The sequence below is a fragment of the Pelophylax lessonae genome (genome assembly GCF_965119305.1).
Source record: "Pelophylax lessonae genome assembly, chromosome: 2".
Lineage (NCBI taxonomy): Eukaryota > Metazoa > Chordata > Amphibia > Anura > Ranidae > Pelophylax > Pelophylax lessonae.
The window spans coordinates 618,666,459-618,685,683 of record NC_138769.1 but is presented as its reverse complement, the minus strand read 5'-3'; the positions used below and the strand labels follow the sequence as shown (position 1 = coordinate 618,685,683).

Genomic DNA, 19,225 nt, shown 5'->3' with positions numbered 1-19,225 from the left:
AGAAGTTTTACGCATGCCAATTAATATACACTTTTATTGGGATTGTGTTTTTTTTTTTTTTTTTTTTTTTTTTTTTTTTTTTTTTTATACCAAGACATGTAGCAGAATACATTTTGGCCTACATTTTGAGGAGAGTTAGATTTTTATGATTTTTTTATTTTTTTCTCAAATGTTCAGTCTACTTCTTTTCATATATAGAAAATAAAATCCCCAGTAGGAATCAAATACCACCAAAAGAAAGCCCTATTTGGGTGAAAAAAATGTTCATTTGGGTATAGCGTTACTTGATTGCGTAATTACCATTTAAGTAGCTTAGTGCTAAATAGCACAAAATGGCCTGGTCATGAAGGGGATAAAATCTTTGAGCTTAACTGGTTAAGGAGGCATCAGGGAATATTAGAGCCCTAATGTCCTCTATGGCAGTGGTCATCAACTCCGGATCTCGGGGCCCACTAACAGGCTAGATTTTAAGTATTACCTTGGGGAGATGCAGACTAGAAGACGGCAATCACTGAGCAGCAAATGAGATCACCTGTGATGTAATTTAGTTATCTTGCAAACCTGGCCTGTTAGTGGGCCCCGAGGACCGGGGTTGAGGACCACTGCTCTATGGGACCCCTCTGAAGCTGAAAAAGCACAGATCGAAGTGGCAGTATATTTTGCTTAGTGTAAGTGATCACTTCCCTAAGAAGTACACACACATTCCCAGCTGCTGTAGTGGTCAGGAGTGTATGGTAAATAGCCTTGCTGCTGCTGACATAAGACTTATGTCAGTGGCAGAGAAAGGGTGTAACTATACCCAGGAACCAGAAACTAGTGGAGATCACTGTAGTAGCTGTCTACTACAGTGATTTCCAGCTTCTAGAGGGATCTGACAGGTATGGCATAGCAGAGTTCCTTCCATACCTGGAATTTTTTAACATCTAAGCCCTCATCTACAGTTCTAATAACGGTCCTTGTTGATGTTGTATGCCTGTTTCTCTGCTGAGAGCAATCGAACATGAATATCACAGGAAGGGAAGAGGTGCCTGTAACATGTGGAGTCCGCATTGCGGACTGTGACTGGAATGCTGCTTCACCTTGTCTTGCTGTGTGGGAGACAATATGAGGCATCCAGCAGAAAAATAGTTCTCAGGACAGACTGGAGCAGAGCTTTTATTGTGCTCCAGTCAGTAAGCTGAAAGGGTTGCTTTAATTGGCCAAATTTTCTCATATAATAATTGGTAACAAATTAAGACTAATAGTTTCTTTAGGCATGTTGGGTATTTCTTGGAAAAGACACCTAATGACAGTTGACCTTGCATTATTTTTTTTTAAATATAAGAAAAGATCTTGCAAAGTTTTTTCCATATTGTAATCGCTAGCTTTCCACTTTATATCTTTTTTATAAATGTATATTTGAAATGCCTTTTGATTTAATCATGGGTGCTCAACCTGTGGCCCTCCAGCTGTTGCGAAACTACAAGTTCCATGAGGCGTTGCAAGGCAGACAGTTAGGCTGGATACACACTATCCAACTTTTGTGGTTAGATTTCCTTCAGATTTACATTTTCTATGTAGTGCAAGGGCCTGCCAGATTGCATACAAATTGAAAGTGTTTAGGTTTGACCTCATATTATATGGTTTTGATAAGTCTAAAGGAAAAAGTCTTCAGAAAATCGTATAGTGTGTATGGCCCATTACAAACATGAATCCCAAAGACAGACACATTATGGGACTTGGTAGTTGTGCAACAGCTGGAGAGCCACAGGTTGAGCACCCATGATTTAAAGGATATGTGAGCCCTCATTTTGTAAAACAACCCATTTAGTTAAAAATCAAAATGAAAGGCAAAACATTTATCAATCCCATAACCTCTGTTCTCAGCTGCGTTAGGTGTTTGGAGAAGTGGGGGTGAAGACTGTGGTTGGGGGGGGGGGGGGGGTCGGGCAAGCGTATCGGCAAAAGGAATGTACTGATCCTCTGTGATTAGCTGGCTGTGCAGGGAGGAGGGTGGGGGTGTCAGCACAAGTCTGACCACCGGAGGACATGCAGGCTGTGTTCCCAGCCAGAAAACTGACCACGCTGGGATGGATAAGCTTCTAGTTTGAAATGGGGATGCAGGGGAACTAGCGGGATCACGAGGTACTTCTCACAAAGGAAGAAATGCAAAGAGAATAGGATACTTTTTAACACAAGTACATGCTACAACAGCCACATGTCCGCATTATGAAATGCTTTCATAACGTACACTTAAGAGTAACTCCAGGCAGTCAACTAAAATCTTAGTTGGAGTATACACTTTTTTTCAGATGGATTTTATCATTCCTTACCTTCAGTCTGTTGTCAATAGATGTTGACTTAACACTAATGGTTCATTGTCTGTAAACTAAATAGGATGCTCAACATACGATGGTGCTGAATAATGAAATGATTGAATTATCTTTCTGACTATGTAGTTAGCGATGTGCCAGTTTTTGGTAATTCGATATATCGCGGTATTGCATACCCACGGTATTGTTATTGTGGCATTTTTAAAATACCATGTTTATCTGCTCCTCAAGTCTGAATTGTGAATTGATACATTTCAGTGAGTTGGATGACTCATTCACTCACTCAATAGAGACAGCTCTGGTAATATGATCCTAGAGTGAGAGAGCTTAGCTCCTCCTGTAACCAATCAGACAGCTCCCAGCACCCACCCACATGCTTCTTCCAGGGCTCAGGCACAAATAGAAACTGCCTAATACAAGCAAGTCTCTGCAGATAGAATAAGATAGATAGATAGAATTGGATAAAGATAGATAGATCTAGAGATCTAGATAGATAGATAGAATTGGATAAAGATAGATAGATCTAGAGATCTAGATAGATAGATAGATAGATAGATAGATAGATATAGACATACATACATGGGCATAGCAGCATATTTTATATTTATATATATATATAATATAATTACATACACACACAGGCATAGCAGCCCACATTACATTGTTATATAGCCATCAAGCCGTGTCTGGCCTACCTGGTGATGACTGGTCCTGGCGCTCGACTCAGATCCGATGGCCGATGACCTCATTAAGGAGGCAAATCCTTGCGGTCCAGAAGTGGTTAAACCTGCAGGAGGACCGGTGTTTTTATCTATAAATGACTTTACTATTGCTTTAAACCTGGTTCACATGTATGCGGGTTGGGGGCCCACATTTGCACAAGCTTTCTGCGTTTTTTATATACGTGGGCCTAGCATTTAAAAACACAGTTTGCATGTGCAGCAACTGCAGGTAAGTCGCATGGTGCAAAAGAAGGATGGATTTCATGGCCACTGCATTTTTTTTAAATTCTGCATGCACCTTTTTTCAGCCAAAAACGCAGGCATAGCAGTTTAAGCCCCTTCTAATCAATGGGCTGCTATGCCTGCGTTTTTGGCTGAAAAAAGGTGCATGCAGAATTTAAAAAAAATGCAGTGGCCATGAAATCCATCCTTCTTTTGCACCATGCGACTTACCTGCAGTTGCTGCACATGCAAACTGTGTTTTTAAATGCTAGGCCCACGTATATAAAAAACGCAGAAAGCTTGCCAGAGCAGGAACTGCAGATAAGTCGCATGGTGCAAAAACAGGATGGATTTCAAGGCCACTGCATTTTAGAAAAATGCTGCATGCACCTTTTTTGTGCGGAAAATTAGGGCATAGCAGCCCGTTCAAATCAATGGGCTGCTATGCTTGTGCAAAAGTGAACCGCCAACCCGCATACATGTGAACCAGGCCTAAAGCAATAGTAAAGTAATTTATAAATAACACCGGTCCTCCTTCAGGTTTAGCCCCCGTTCACATAGAGGCGACCTGTGAGGCGACCTGGTCGCCTCACAGGTTGCTGCAGGTCGCCTTCCATAGGGAAGCTGCAGACCCGTTCTAATAGGAGCGACACAAGTCGCTCCGACCTAGAAAAAGGGTCCGGAGCTTCTTTGGGGCGACCAGGAGGCGACCGCCATAGACTTCAATGTTATGAAGTCCGTGGCGGCCGCTCCGAGGTCGCGGCGCGCTGCTCGCACCGCGATCTCGGAGGTCGCCACCCGAAGTGGGATCGCCCCTATGTGAACGGGGGCTTAACCACTTGTTGACCACAAGGATTTGCCTTCTTAACTACCACAATACTGGGCACTTAAACCCCCTTCCTTCCCAGACCAATTTTCAGCTTTTAGCGCTGTTGCAATTTGAATGACAATTGCGCGGTCATGCAACACTGTACCTAAACCAAATTTGTGTCATTTTTTCCCCACAAATAGAGCTTTCTTTTGGTGGTATTTGATCACCGTCGGGTTTTTTCTTTTTTGGTGCACAAATAAAAAAAGACTGAAAAGTTTGAAAAAAAAAAAAAGTTTTTTTGTTAAGGTTATAAAATTTTGTAAATAGATATGTTTTTTCCTGCACTGATGAGCACTGATGATGCCGCACTGACAGGCACTGATGAGGAGACACTGATGGGGTGGCACTGATGGGGTGGCACTGATATGCAGCACTGATGGGCACTGATATGCAGCACTGATGGGCACTGATATGTGGCACTGATAGATAGCACTGATATGCAGCATTGGTGGGCACTGATTGGCGGCACTGATTGGCGGCACTGATAGGTGGCACTGTTGGGCGGCAATGATCGGCACTGATGGGGGGCACTGATGGGGGGCACTGATAGGCGGCACTGGTGGGCAGTAATGGGCACTGGTGGGCGGCACTGATAGATGGCAGTAATGGGCACTGGTGGGCAGCACTGATAGATGGCATTGGTGGGCAACACTGATAGGGAGGGCACTGGGGGGCTCTCTGAGCCCTGCTTGCCATCCCTGGTGGCCATGGTGGGCATCCCTGGTGGTCATGGGTGGGCATCCCTGGTGGCTTAGTGGCACCCCCCCCCCCCCCCAAGGCTGCACTGGTAATCAATCATCTGATTACCAGCACAGACCCCCCCTGTGATCAGTGAGTAATAAGAAATACTCACTGATCACCCCAGCAGTAGCACCGATCCTCTTCTCTTCTCCTCACTGACAGGATCTGTCAGGAGGAGAAGAGATCGAAGCCGTTACAACGGCTCTATTTACATTACATGACGGCTGTGATTGGACACAGCCGTCATGTGATCAGGAGGGCCAATCACAGGGCCCTCCTGCCGAATGATGTTGCTCTGTGTCCGAGGGACACAGGCACATCGAGATTGCGCCGCTGCGCGTGCCCGCTCCTTCTGAAGGACGTTCCGGAACGTCCATTCAGAAGGACGAGACTCCCACCCGGCCGTATATTTACAATGGCCCGGGTGGGAGGTGGTTAATGACCAGGCCATCAGATTGGAGCCGAGCGCCAGGACCAGTCATCAGCAGGTATGCCAGACACTGCTTGATGGCTTATTTTAGGCCTGGTTCATAGAGTCTGTACTGACTGACTATATAATAATGTGCATAAGTGAACCAAAGTCCCTAAATTCAGCAATGAAACTGAAGTGAGGTAGAAATTTAATAATTTAAATTTAATAATTGAATACTGTGATAATACCGTATACCGTGGCAAAACCTTAATCAATTAATCGCAGCATGAAAATCTGATACCGTCACAAGCCTATATGTAGTAGATGAGAGGTGTGATTAAACAGGCTGAACAGTGTTACAAAACAATTAAAAAAAATTCACATACTATATACAATATGTAGTGCAACCATTTTAGCAGTTTGCCTGGAGTTCTGCTCTTACATCATCACGCTTACATGAAAATCTCCTTTTGGTGGCTTAGTGTTAAAACAAATGGGGTTCTAGCACTTGTTCTACTAAAGTGGTGTGTTTTTTTTTCTTTTGGAGCCTTTGCCTCATTTTCTTTTCAAGTGATGCATCACCTTGACAGGAATGGAGGTAAAATCTCCCCATCAGGACTACAGAGCAGTAAAAAACTGAGAGGTTCAGTCTATTGAAAATAAACAATGAAAGTTATATATTTTTAATTCCCAGAATATTTTACCATATCCTTTTATTTCTGATACTTGCTCAAAGTTTTGTAGCTGTATAATGTGTACTTAAGACCTAATGAGTGTGGATTATATTAATTTATGTACTGAAGATTAAGTGACTATTGAGTATAGGTTAAAGCTCTTGAATACTTTTCAGTCATCTTTTTTTTTTTTTCCTGGAAAAACAAGTTCCTTGTGGATATGGGCGTTGTAATACTGTATTAATATGAAAATGTTAAGGGTGGTTTGTACTAGATTACAAATTTTGGTTACACTTTCAATATTTCGATATGTAAATGTCCAAACAGTTCAATCTATTTTATTGTGCAATGTTTACTGCCATTCTTATTGCAAATGGTTTATCATGTGCCTATCGCTGTCTGTGCTTCCAATACATATTGTTAATAGGAAACTGAGGGGTTTTATTTTTAAAATTCAGTCCAGTCACATTTACCACAGTGTATTTACTACCATTAAGAGGTCTCTTTTATAAAACATTCATTGCGTGAGCGTCAGATGCATTTATGCTTGCTAAAAAGATCACCTAGTTGGTTATGCTGCATCTGTCCCCCACTGGCTTTACACCAAGAACTGAGTGATTAAAGACTGCAGATCCCTCAGTTCTTGGGTCTGCTCTGTCAGCCACCACTCTGTCCCTACAGTTCTCACTGGATTGTCAGTCTGTGGAGGGGACAGGAGCGGCTGGATCAGGCTCTTGGTGGCGTGCTGAAAAGCTGCGCCAGCTGCTGGTCAGGCATCTAAACTGAACGCAAGAATGCTGGGATCCCTGCAGAGCCTAGATAGGCTCTGTGATGTCAGCCAGCAGTTGGCTAAATCTGGGTCATAGGAGTGCAGAACTAAGTGCACTCCTGTGTACCACAGGAGAAGTATGGCCAAAAGAGCTTTGTCTATACTTCTCCTTTTTTAATGTCTGTATCATCAGTTCCATCTAGTGGTTAAATTGTGGTATAGTTTCTATATTGCATTTTGACCACCAAATGGAGTTAATACAGGAATTACAATGTAAAATATAGTGACATGTCGATCCTTCTGACCTTTGTGCAATTAATAAATAGACCCCTAAGTGTACATTATTGGCATATTTACCTTTTTTATACCATGGTCAAGGTTTGATTTGTAGATTAAAGCAGCTTTGCACCTAGGGAAAAAATCAAGACATTACTGCTTACCATTTCTAATATGTGGTGTCTGCATAATTGTTAGACTTTTTTTCCCCATGTATTTTCAGCTGTTAATCTGGACAGTAAGCCTGTTCTGGCCAGTGATCAAGTTGCTCATCAAATCTAGCGGTTATTGAGACATGGTTGAATTAAATTTGAGACAAACCATTTAACGTTAACAAGGGGTGCCTACCGAAAGAGGGTCATATTTTATTCATCTACGTAAAACAATTGCCCCAGAAACAAAAGAACTTGCTGTATGCTTAAAGAATTAGTTTTAGTATGGCTTTAATTTGTGAATCAAGTCTGTGTACATCTGCTAGTGCATCTAACACTACCTAATTCTCAGATTTATAATGCTGCTGCCCAAAGGTTTCTGTATTGCTCCTCCAAGTGCAATGGTGATGCCTAAAAGACAGTGTTGTGTTAGTGGCTGGATCACCAGGTGTAAAGTAAGAAAAAAAAGTTTAATGGTGGCCATACATGTATAGATTTTTGGACGCGAATATTGGTATGAAAGTTCTTTGAACATTCAATGAATGGACAAATGTTGTTAGAAAATTTGTCTTTTTGCTTTTAACATTCAATTTTAAAATTAATGGAATTTCTGAGCAATAAACCACATACACTGCCCGAAAATTAGTTGATGGAGAAAAGTTTTGCTTTCTGCCCCTTCAAATTTTCCCGTCACTGCAGTTGAAAACTGACATCGATTTGACTCCACTAATGATTAGAAAATCAAATGACTTTTCTTAAAACAAAAATTTTCGAACTAAAATCTATAAGTGTATGGCCAGCATTAGGAAAACTACTGCAGCCACCACATTTTAAGAATGATAAGCGGCAAAATATACATTTCACTTGGAGCACACTTTCATTTGAAGAAGCATAATTTTTGCACTACGGAGATTTTATATTTTTCTTGGGACTATTTTATTCTTTTGGACTTTTATTTGACTATTTTTTTTAACAATTTGTCTGCAACATATGAGCAGTTCTGTGTAGTTTAGGAGTTTATTTTGAATACATCATTGCCCCTTTTATACACACTTACAAATTTGTGATGGAGATATTTGTTGCAGTGCTTTAATTGACATTGTCTAGATTTTTGTCTTTTTCAGCGCTGCATATTTGTACCCATTCTTACACCTTTAGGTGGTTTAGGAGTGCCTGCAGCTAAAGCGAATACATAGGGGTTGTTGTGCAATTGTTTTTTATTTCTCTCTAAATGGTGCTTTTGCCAAACAAGCAACCCCGTGGTCACTATGTAGCAGGGCAGCCACTTGTCATGGAACCTGGAAGCTAGCAGTGCCTACTACAGTGAATTCCAGCTGTCACAGGGATTGGCCAGGTATGCTACATGCATACTTTGATCCAAGCCTACTATGCAATAAAAAGATATACCTAGGCGTCGGCTTTAAGAAAAGATTAGGAAAGCGATGTATTGGAAAATGTATGCAGTGAGGATCATAACGGGAAAAGCAACAATTGACACGATGGGTCATTGTTTAGCACTTCTATCTAATTTTATTCAATTCACAAAGGCATATTGGAGGTGGAATTTTAATTAGCAAGCGGTCTGCTACTTTTTTAAATTAAAAAAAAAAAAAGAAAAAACCTTTTCAGTTCTGCACAGTTCAATTGAACTTTCAACGTGTACATCTATACTGTGTTTGTTTGTTTTTTTTGTTCCCTTTCCGATCTGATCCGATCAAATCCGCCTGTCAGTTTTTTAGGCAGGTCTGATCGGATCCTCCATGCAGCTCTATGGGGCAGCGAATGTCAGCGGAGACACCTCCGCTGCCATCCGTATCCGATCCTGTCCGTGAAATCCGGACGGATGGAAACCCTATTTTTCCATCCGTTCAGGGATCGGATCGGATGAGAGCGGACAGGCGGTCCACTCTCATCTGATCCCCCATAGAGAGCAGCGGGAGCTGTGACACCTCCCTCTCCGCACTGCAAGTGGAGACAGAGCTGTCATCCGCCGGCTCAGTGGGGATCGGCGGATCGATCCCCGCTGAGCAGCACGGATCCGCCTACGGAGGTGGACCGTGTGAAAGAGCCCTTAGCAGTATTTTGTATGCAACAAAATTTCACAAAGCATTCCAAAAGTTTCTCCCACCATAAGATGTTAAAATTGTTCTAAATGTTTGTGAATTTATTTTATTTTTGTCTTGGCTCTAAAATAAGTTATTTACCGATAATGCTCTTTAATGTGCAAAAATATTTACCAAAACACAACACTGCACGATGAATCCCGTCATTAAAATTAACCACTTGGTAAAAGTCCTGAAGGATACTATGGTAGTTTTTATTACTGCTTTTGAAACATTCCAATTATAAGTTTATACATTTTGCAGTTTTTTTTCCTGAATATACAAATTCTGTTAGTATAAAACTTTGTGCTATGAGTTATGAGTTGACTACTGATAACTGCTTAATACGTTGCCTGTGAATACCAGAACAGCTGTTTTGTGGTGTGTTTTTTTTTTTTTTTGCTCAAGGATTACTTCATTGTGTAATTATTTACAATAGACATAGGACATTTCTAAGTATAGATTGTTTCACATAGATGCATATAATCCAGCACCTGCTGGTACCCAAGGTCCACCTCCCATGATGGGCATGAGCATGAACAACCGAGCAACTGTTTCGAGCCCTTCAATGGGTCCGGGTGCTTCAATGGGCTCTGAAGGAACTGCAAGCCTGGGAGCTGCAATGATACCAGATAATGGAGCAGTGGTAATGTATCTATAGTTTTTTCTCTACATTTTGTTTACATTTGTGCTCTAGCTGATGTAGAAAGTACTCACAAGAAGTATGCATGCACAAAAGCTATGTAAAATGATAAGAAGAATAATTTGGAATAATCAGTAAGCTGTTTTTTGTTTCTACAATAATATCCATAAGTATTGTTTTTTTTTTTTTTTTTCCCCCCCACATCGGCCATACACATGTAATGTCTGTATACTGTTGAATTTGTTATTTTCTAGATTGGTGAAATTGCAGTCTTGGCATGTAATAATCATTACAATGTTGCCAGTTTTGCACTAATTTCTCACTACCTAAAACCTTTATATACACTTTAGTGTTAAGTGCTAAGGCCATTGTAAACATGCTGATCAGTATTTGTATGGACGCCATATATATATATATATATATATATATATATATATATATATATATATATATATATATATATATATATATATATATATATATATATATATATATTTTTTTTTTTTTTTCCCTGCTTTTTTACAATGCTTCATTGACAGCAGTTGTGTTGGCTTCTTTTGTATTGCCTCTTAAATTAATCTAGCACCTTGTATAGATAACTTTTTGGTTGCAGTTAAATACTGTATAAACTTTTTTTTTTTTATTATTTTTAAACTTGTAAACATTTCTGGTAACTGTGCATTTAGTGGCATTTGAAATCGATCTATAATTTTAAATATAAGGCTATGTTCATTTTAACTTTTATAATCACTTTAAGATTTTTTTTTTTTTTTTTTTTTTTAAGAAAAACTTGGTGGTTTTTCATTTTAATTTTTAAACATAAGTCTGTAAAAGCAAAAAATTGGTTTCTGGATGTTTACCCAGTTTTCAGTAGTATATATTTTTTTGACTAGCAGCTGATCTGTCTTAACTTAAAATTGAACCTATGCTTTACAAGAGAATTTTAAAAAAATGTGTGCATTATTGCTGTAGTTTCAAACACATGTGTGTGTGTGTGTGTATGAGAAGTTAATACTGTTAAGGTAAAAATAGAGGAAAAAAGAAAATATCAACATTTTTTATATGCATACGTGGCATGCCAGATGGCTATTTTTTTGTTAGCTTGCCATCATATCATGCCCATCTAATTTTTAAATGCTTTGTTCATTAACTGCTTTATTTTATTTGTGTAGTTGGAACAACTGGTAAGACAAATGGTGAGAATCCATTTGAATAATTATAGTAGTGCTGCGGATAGCAATAGGAATTTCTTAGAACATTAAACTGTAAAACCAGTTGTTTTCAGATTTGCAAAATCAGTGCACTTGAAATCAAGTATTTTTTTTTTTTTTTATTTGTTAAAATTGTAGCACGTAAGTCCCTATTTTATTGTGTTTTTATTTTTGATCACAATACAGTTACTAATTTAACTGCTCCTTTCTTCCTTTTATGTACGACTCTACCGGACTGTCTACTGAACGTCACTACGCACTTTTATGAATGTTTCCGATTTTATATTGACCAAAAATAATCTTGCGGGACTGCGTGTTGAACCAATGTGTTTATAGCGCAATGATAGATTCTCCCAGCCATCTCCATCACAGATGGGATCTCCCATGGTTAACAGAGCAGGGACTGAAGCTGCTCAGCCAGCAATGGGTGGTGTAAATGCAGTTGGTGGTGGACCTGGTGGCTATGGTAGAGGAAGCCAAGGGGGAAACTTTGATGGATCTAACAAGCGCCACCGTTATTAGTGCACCATTTCTTCTCAGAATACATTTAGTATAAATTCCAGTGGAATGCCTTTATTTTTTATTCATTTTTAATTTGAAACATTGTTTTGTCACTTGTAGCATTTGTAGAACTTTTTGTTATGTAACTACATTGTGTTTTGCTCAGTAGTAAAATTCACCATGCCTCATTGTGAATGTTAAATATTATTGTGATTTAATCGATTTGTAACAGTGCTGTAAAATGTGCAGTTAAATCACAATAAAGGAAAATCTTGTTTTACTGTGAAATAAAGCAGTTTTAAAGGTAGGAATTTGGTGTCTAAACTTGATAAAAAATGTTATTACAAGAACTTATTTTATCTGCTGCGTTTTAACTACATTTTTATTTTATTATTTTTTTTTTTGAATGTCAGTGTCTAGAACAAGCTTGTGTTCTGTTCTGAACTTGGAAAATGATTTAAAGATAAACCAGTAATTTTCTTGTTAAAAAAGTAAACCTACAATGCCACGGATAAAAATCTTTAATGTACATGGATGAGTGCATTATTCCAGTTAGGCTCTTTTTCTTCACGCTTTTTCAAAAGCAGTGAAATGCATGAATAAGAGAAATGTATTGTTTTCAATAGCGCCTTTTCACAACAGTAGATTGCGCTGCATGCGTTAAGTTCTGCATGCTGCATTTTGGGTCGATTTACCAGAATTTACCTTTTCAAATATATTGAAATTCCATCATGCACATCAGGAAAACACGTATTATCACATGGTTTACATGTAGCCTTACTTGGCATCCACCAGTGTAGAAAATTTGACTAAAAGACCTCCTCAAACTGAGCACAAATAATTTCACAATTATTGTATTGCGTATGATATTGGTGAGAAATTTCTGCTGTTACTAATTGTCCTCTAGCTTTTCTATATCTAGCTTACTTATGTGAATTGGATGTACCTAGACAATATATCTTAAAACAATCACATCAAACTATATGGGAATTATTATCCACAAAATTAGTAGCACTTGTGTATTCAAGATTCTTTTATAGCATTTCCAGGCAGCATCCATCCAGGCTAGGCATGCCTAAACTGTACCAGTTCCACAAATGGTATGCTGTATGTCCAGAGTCTATTCATGGACATATATAAGCTACACACAGCATTTAATGCAGGTAAAATGTGCAATCTTATGCGATAAGCCCTTACTTAAACCCACGCAGTGATTCAATAAATCCTACATAAGCTGTGCCAGTTTATCTGCAGCCTTCTCTTCCTCCACAGTTTTCCAAAATAGTTTAGATGGTATTTCTAAGCTGACAGGAGGTGGGAATCTGAGGTCATACTGCAGAGAGCAAAATGAAGTCTGAGACCTTAGTTACGGGGAAAGCACACATCCCCCTCTTTATAATATCATTGGGAAACCTGCACATCTGAGGCTGTCAATCCCCTGCTGTTTGCTAGGAGTGGTGGGATTATCTCCAAAACTCTCAGAAGTGACTCGTGCAGGTAGCAGTGGAAGAAGATCAGATGAGATTCACAAGAAGTGCTATGAGGATAACCTTTGATTTTTACGTTTTTAGAAGTCTAAAACCACTTGAAAAAAAAAAATATATACTGTATAAAAAAAACAGAACATTCCTTTAAATTGGTACATTATAGATATTTTTTTTTTTTTATCAGCCAACAATTTTAAGACCAGTGTTCAGGAAGCAAAAATTTTGCGGTCCAGTGTTATGCATTGGTTGATAAGCATTGGAGTTTCATTTTTAGGCTATTTTGGAAAGCGTTTTTTGAATCTGAAATCTAAAGTTTGTGCTTTTCCTATGTGGTACAATAAGGGTTTTCTATGCACCCCTTAAAACTTTTGTAACTTTGCTATTGCTTCGTCTGTAGTTTTCATCAGTGAGTAAATTCATGCCAGTCCAGAGTTCAGTGCTGAGGTTTTTTTTTTTTTTTTCCTAAGGCAGGAGTTCTTAACCTTTTTGTATGGTTAGACCCCCATAGATATGCTAAATCTATCGCTATACCATTTTCAGCAGACTGTTTTAGACCTCATGCACACTGAACATTTTTAACGTTCTTAGGGGTGCCTGGAATTTCTTTTCTGCCTCTAAATGCCCATGCAAGTTAGCCTATCTGTCCATGCACACATAGGCATTTAGAGTCGGAAAGATAAAACTCACTGCCAGCACATCACTTTGTCTGAAAATGTCGTGTTTTAAATGCATGCTAATGCTAGGCATGTTTAGCACTTAAGCGTTCATTTCAGTCTCCAGAATTATTATTCTGGCCATCAAAATTAACACCTAAGCGCTTGACGCGTGGGTATTGCATGCTTTTGCAAGCGTCAAGTAATTTTTTTTTCTGCCAACACACCACTGCCAGGAAAAAATACACCTAGGAGAATGGCCTAACCGAGAGAGCCTAAAAAAAAAAGGAATGCAGCTACCACATCTTAATTATTGATAAGCTGCAATATTATGTTTTGGTGAAGAGTTTAAGTCCCGGTTCACACTGAGGCGACCTGTGAGGCGACCTGGTCGCCTCACAGGTTGCCTCCCATAGGGAAGCTGCGGACCCGTTCTAATAGGAGCGACACAAGTCGCTCCGACTTAGAAAGAGGGTCCGAAGCTTCTTTGGGGCGACCAGGAGGCGACCGCCATAGACTTCAATGTTATGAAGTCCGTGGCGGCCGCTCCGAGGTCGCGGCGCGCTGCTCGCACCGCAACCTCCGAGGTCGCGGTGCGAAGTAGCGTCGCTCGTATGTGAACGGGCACTAATACAGCTTTTAAGTATTTGCAAAATAGTTGCTTTTGATGCCATTTAAAGCAGAGCCTTTAAACAAATGATTTTATTGCAGCCCATCAATTATTAGATGTTATAACTACAAGTTTTCATTTTTCAAGCTGAGATCGTTTCAGCCAGTACAGAAAATACTGTTGATCCTGTTTGGATTGCAGTGTTCCTGTCAGTTCCTATGAGCTGAATTGAGAGCACTAGCACCAATAGTTTAATCGTTATTGTGTGTAAACTACTGCCCCTCAATTCGTCAGTTAATCAAAATGACAAAGTCCAACCTGAGTCACATTTTTTTTTTTTTTATTTGAGGGTTCATCAGGTTAAGAGAAGGCATGAACAAAAAACAAATGCAGTCGCCACATCTAAGGACTAGTAAACTCCAGTATACTACGTTTGTTTTTAGGGTTAAATGCGCTTTATACAGTCCAGTTTTTTTAAATGTGGTTACACTATTTACACACTGCCCATGTTCAAGAAGACATTTACATTTATACTGCTTAAATTCAGACCCCTTTTATTTTGGCATAAGTTCTTCAGTTTTCACTTTACTCTTAAGCAGGGAATATACTAGTAGATTTTCTAACAAACATTGCTACAGTATTCAGAAATTCTCATTACATTCAGCAGCTTCATCTCACCAAACAAACACCACATACACTGTTAGAAAATCGTTCAAAAATGTTCATACTGCTTTTGATGGAAAAAAGTCAATTTGATCCCACTAACAGATATTCAAATGAATGTTTTTAAAACTGAAATCTACTAGTGTATACCCAACTTTATAAATTTTGTGTAAGATTTTTTAAGTTTGTTTCTCTAAATAAAAATTACCGTGCTAATAGTCTCAAAATTGGTATTCGTTATGGTACTGATCCTTTGTTTCCATTGCATTTTTAAAATATGCGGTTTTGTTTTTATGTGCACATTTTTTTACTTTAGACTACTTGCAATGTTTTGCATTGCAAACGACATCCACATTTATCAATTCTTGATGTTCATTGTCTTTAAAATATTTAGCACTATAGTCAAAATACATGTATGGATAAAACTTTGCAATGGTTTTCAAAAAAAAAAAAAAAAAACTGAAAAGTGGTGGGCAACTGCTGCATATCTTTCTGTTTAATTATCTTGACTCTTATTAAATGGCACCACTTTATGGAGGTGTGCCCACCTCCATATTTTACAGCAGACAGCAAACCTATTTTCTGTGTTAGATTGGTGACAGAGAATTTGAGATGTCTTTACGTTTCATTATGAAGTAAACAATTAGTCTTTTTCTTCTAAAGTTTTATATATGCAGTCGTGCAAAGGTTTAGTTACACCAGGCCATATTACATGTTCTAAATTAATGGAAACCTGTGCTGAGAGATGTATGTGGGATGCTAGTTGCCTTTGTTGCTCAGTAGTAAATATGAACTACTTCTGGACCAGAAGGTTTTACCCCATTACCCACATGGCAACCGCCCCATGCAGATTTATTGTGGTAGGGCGGTTCAGCTGCACATAATTGCGTAGATCTACGTGATTATATGCACGCAGTCTTGGCAGCGCATGCAGCGCAGGATCGATTAGACACCGCGGAAGCTAGACCGCGGGAAGAGCAGGCGCAATCGCCGCCGGCTTCCGCGATCTTAGGGGAAATTGACAGAGCCGCCTGCCTATGTAAACAAAGCAGACGGCTTTGTCAGACAGGCACAGTGAGATTGTGTTTCAGCTAAGCTGAAACACCGATCTGTGTGCCTTTCACAGAGCCCCCCCACAGTTAGCAAGCACATTTAGGCTTACATTTAACGCCTTGATCACCCCCCAATATTAACCCCTTCCCTGCCAGTGTCATTTATACAGTAACAGTGCATATTATTTAGCACTGATTACTGTATTGTCACTGGTCCCCAAAAATTTCAGGGGTTCGATCTGTCCACAGTCCTGCTAAAGATTGCTGCCATTACTAAAGTACAGCGTTGCACAATTGCCAGTTAAAGTAATGCAGTGCCGAATCGCAAAAATGGCCTGTCATTAAGGGGGTAAAACCTTCTGGCGCTGAAGTGGTTAATGACCAGGCTATTAGTTTTGTGATACGTCACTGCGTTATTTTAACTGACCATTGCGCGGTCGTGCAATTTGTGCCCCCCCCTTAGCTGTCCCCTGAAACAAAATACAGGTACATTGTTTTGCAGGACAGAGACGGCAAGGGGTTAATTTAAAACTTACATTGCTATTTTAACACGATGGTGCTGATAATGGGGGGGGGGGGGGGGAATGCTTTTTTTTGTGCTTTTCCTCATATAACTTTTCTTGTAAAGATGTACAACAAAGTTTAGTCAGAATTAAAAACAAACTAGTCTAGCTTACATGCTGATCCAGTGGCTCCTGTACTTTAAAACATAACCAAGTCTGCTTTATGGTTGGTGTATTCTTGTCATAATGTGCAGGTATGCATAGCATACTTGCAGATTAAGGCACACTTACTTTTCAGGAATGTATCACTCCTCCAGCTGTAATAGGTAAGCGCTCCAATCAATCGCTGTGCCAGCTGATGCCTACATCTCTTTACGCCTTTTTGGGTTTTGCGGCATTCCTCTTTGGCCATTGAATGGCAGCTGATGTAATTTACTGTGCAGTTTTGTTGCTCTAGCTATTTTCTGGGCATGCCAAGTGCAGTGTATAATCCTGTTCTATTCGTATTTGTAATTTATTTTAGAGGGTTCCAAGTTTGCTCACCTAAAATAGGTACGCAGATCAATTGTGCGTTCAATTTTATTACCTGCTGTGGACAGTTTTTTTTTTTTTTAATAATCCATGAGTACTAAAGCCAGAGTGGATCAGGATGCTAGCATTTTTTAGGATGTCTGAAATGGCTGTCTACATAATTCTCATAGTATGGGTTTCCATTAACTTATGCAGTGTAACATGTTAACATTTTCAGAAAAGAGTGTCTCGTTCTTTCAACCTCCAAAATGTTTTAATGTGTACCTTTAACAAACATGGGTAGTTCAAGTTGAGCATATGATGAAATAAGTATAAGCAATGTTTATCTTCATAAAAATCTCATGTCCAACATTAGTGAGTGTACTAAGCTCAGACTGCTGAAATGTATCATTCAGAGCTCTGCTGTTCTGGTAAAAGTGAGGCTTGTCCTCCTACCTTCTGAACCATCATATTAGACCTTTTAATGTAGCTTCAATTTACGGACAATTACAAACCTTGAGGCAGAGGAGGGTTAAGTGTGACCTTAGGGAAAGTTTGATTTTCACAAAACCTTACCAGAATCTTTGAAGGTTTCCAGCTTAATTGTTTATCATATGCTAAATTTAAATGCCTATAACTTGCTTTCAGTCTTTTTAATGATTGTGTGTATCTCATTGCAAATAAGTTTCCTGTGTTTTTGACATTTGTAGATTCCGACTGTATACAATTTTATAAACTATACTTCTTGTCTCTTGTGAATTCTACCCTGCTTTTAAACTGTGAGTTGTTCTCTGTTCCTTGGAATGAGCTGAAATGTTGCTTAACTTTTTAAATTATTATATCATTGTGTTGAAAGCCCAGTAAAGGTCAATTACATTGCATACGCAAGTCCAAAATTTTAGAATAATTGGGAAAAAGCATGAATCAATGTGCTTAAAGTAGAACTAAGGACATTTCTTCCTTTTTGATAGGGGTTATTACCCTCCCTTAGTCTGTCAGGTTTTTTTTTTGCCATCTGTGTCCAATTGGGTAGTTTTACCTTCACTTCTTGACCCTTAGATAAAACAAAGTGAGAGGAAATTTCTGTAAATTGGGGAGGAATTTTCTGTAAATTGGGGGTAATCAATTGGCCTCCCCAGGTCACCATAATTAGTGTCTCCATTGGAAGATTTCCACTGTTACTTTTCTGGTTTAAACAGGCAGCAATAAAAACCTAATTGGGTGTTTCAATTCATCTCCACTCAGTCAAAAAAAAAATTGCTTTTACTTATTCTTTACCTGTTGCTACCGGCCGTATGCTTATGTGACAGCATGAAAGTTGACTTTAATGCTGTACTGCAACAAGTACAGTATGTGTACAGTCAGTGTTGCTGTGTTGTGCTAGGGGTGTGCTCACTTAGTGCCCCCAGTAATGAGACCTCAATGTCGGACAGCTCCCAGTCACTGTTTACAATTGGGAGTCAGTAAAAAGTCTCCCGATCATGTGATTGCTGTGACACCCAGTCAGTGATCACATAAGGAAGTTAAGGAAACTCGCATGGCATTACAAATCCCTTAAAGGGTCTGCAGGAGCTAACAGTGAGGAATCAGTTATCGGTAACTTAATAGACTCAAGCTACTGCACTATACAGTACAATTGCAAAAAAGACTGTACCTCCTTGAAGTCTTAGTAGAGATGTTTTGATCCAGCCGAAAAGTGTCAAGGTATTGTAACCTTAGAGAAGTGTATAGAAAATTATTTTTGGGGGAGAGAAAAGTCTGTTAAATTACCTTAAAGTGCAACTGTTTAAAACATAAATGTTATATAGTATACAGTCTTTTACTAACTTTAACCTAACTGGTTTTTGAACCCATCCCTGTAACGGTTTTATCTGTGGATCTTGCCAGTAAATCGGTTCCCTTGATTGTGCTGTACCAGACACAGGCATAGTTTTGGATCACTGAGCTTCCCAGTAATGGCTGTGCAGTGGAGGTGTGTCAGGACAAGTCTGATCATTGGTGGAGAGCAGGCGGAGTTCCCAGCATAGCTTGAGAACTTACCACGATGTGCTCTTCTGCTTAGTGTGATCAATTTTCAATCGGAAAGCAGAGGGACTGACAAGAACACCAGGGATTTACATAAAGGAAGCAATACATGAA

General features: G+C 39.2%; 1 protein-coding gene across 3 annotated transcripts in view; it reads left to right on the top strand.

Annotated features, from left to right (window-relative positions):
• Positions 1-19,225, top strand: part of PSPC1 (paraspeckle component 1) — a 166,246-nt gene that overhangs the window by 65,665 nt on the left and 81,356 nt on the right. Inside the window, exons 8-9 of one of the 3 annotated variants that reach the window (XM_082244861.1) lie at positions 9,730-9,899; positions 11,444-11,888. The exons of 1 other annotated variant lie outside the window; for it this stretch is intronic. In XM_082244861.1, the coding sequence (XP_082100987.1) occupies positions 9,730-9,899; positions 11,444-11,629 (356 nt within the window). In that variant the 3' untranslated portion in view covers positions 11,630-11,888. Of the gene's footprint in view, positions 1-9,729; positions 9,900-11,443; positions 11,889-19,225 lie in introns of those variants that run through there. One more of the 3 variants, XM_082244862.1, reaches the window with a different exon arrangement.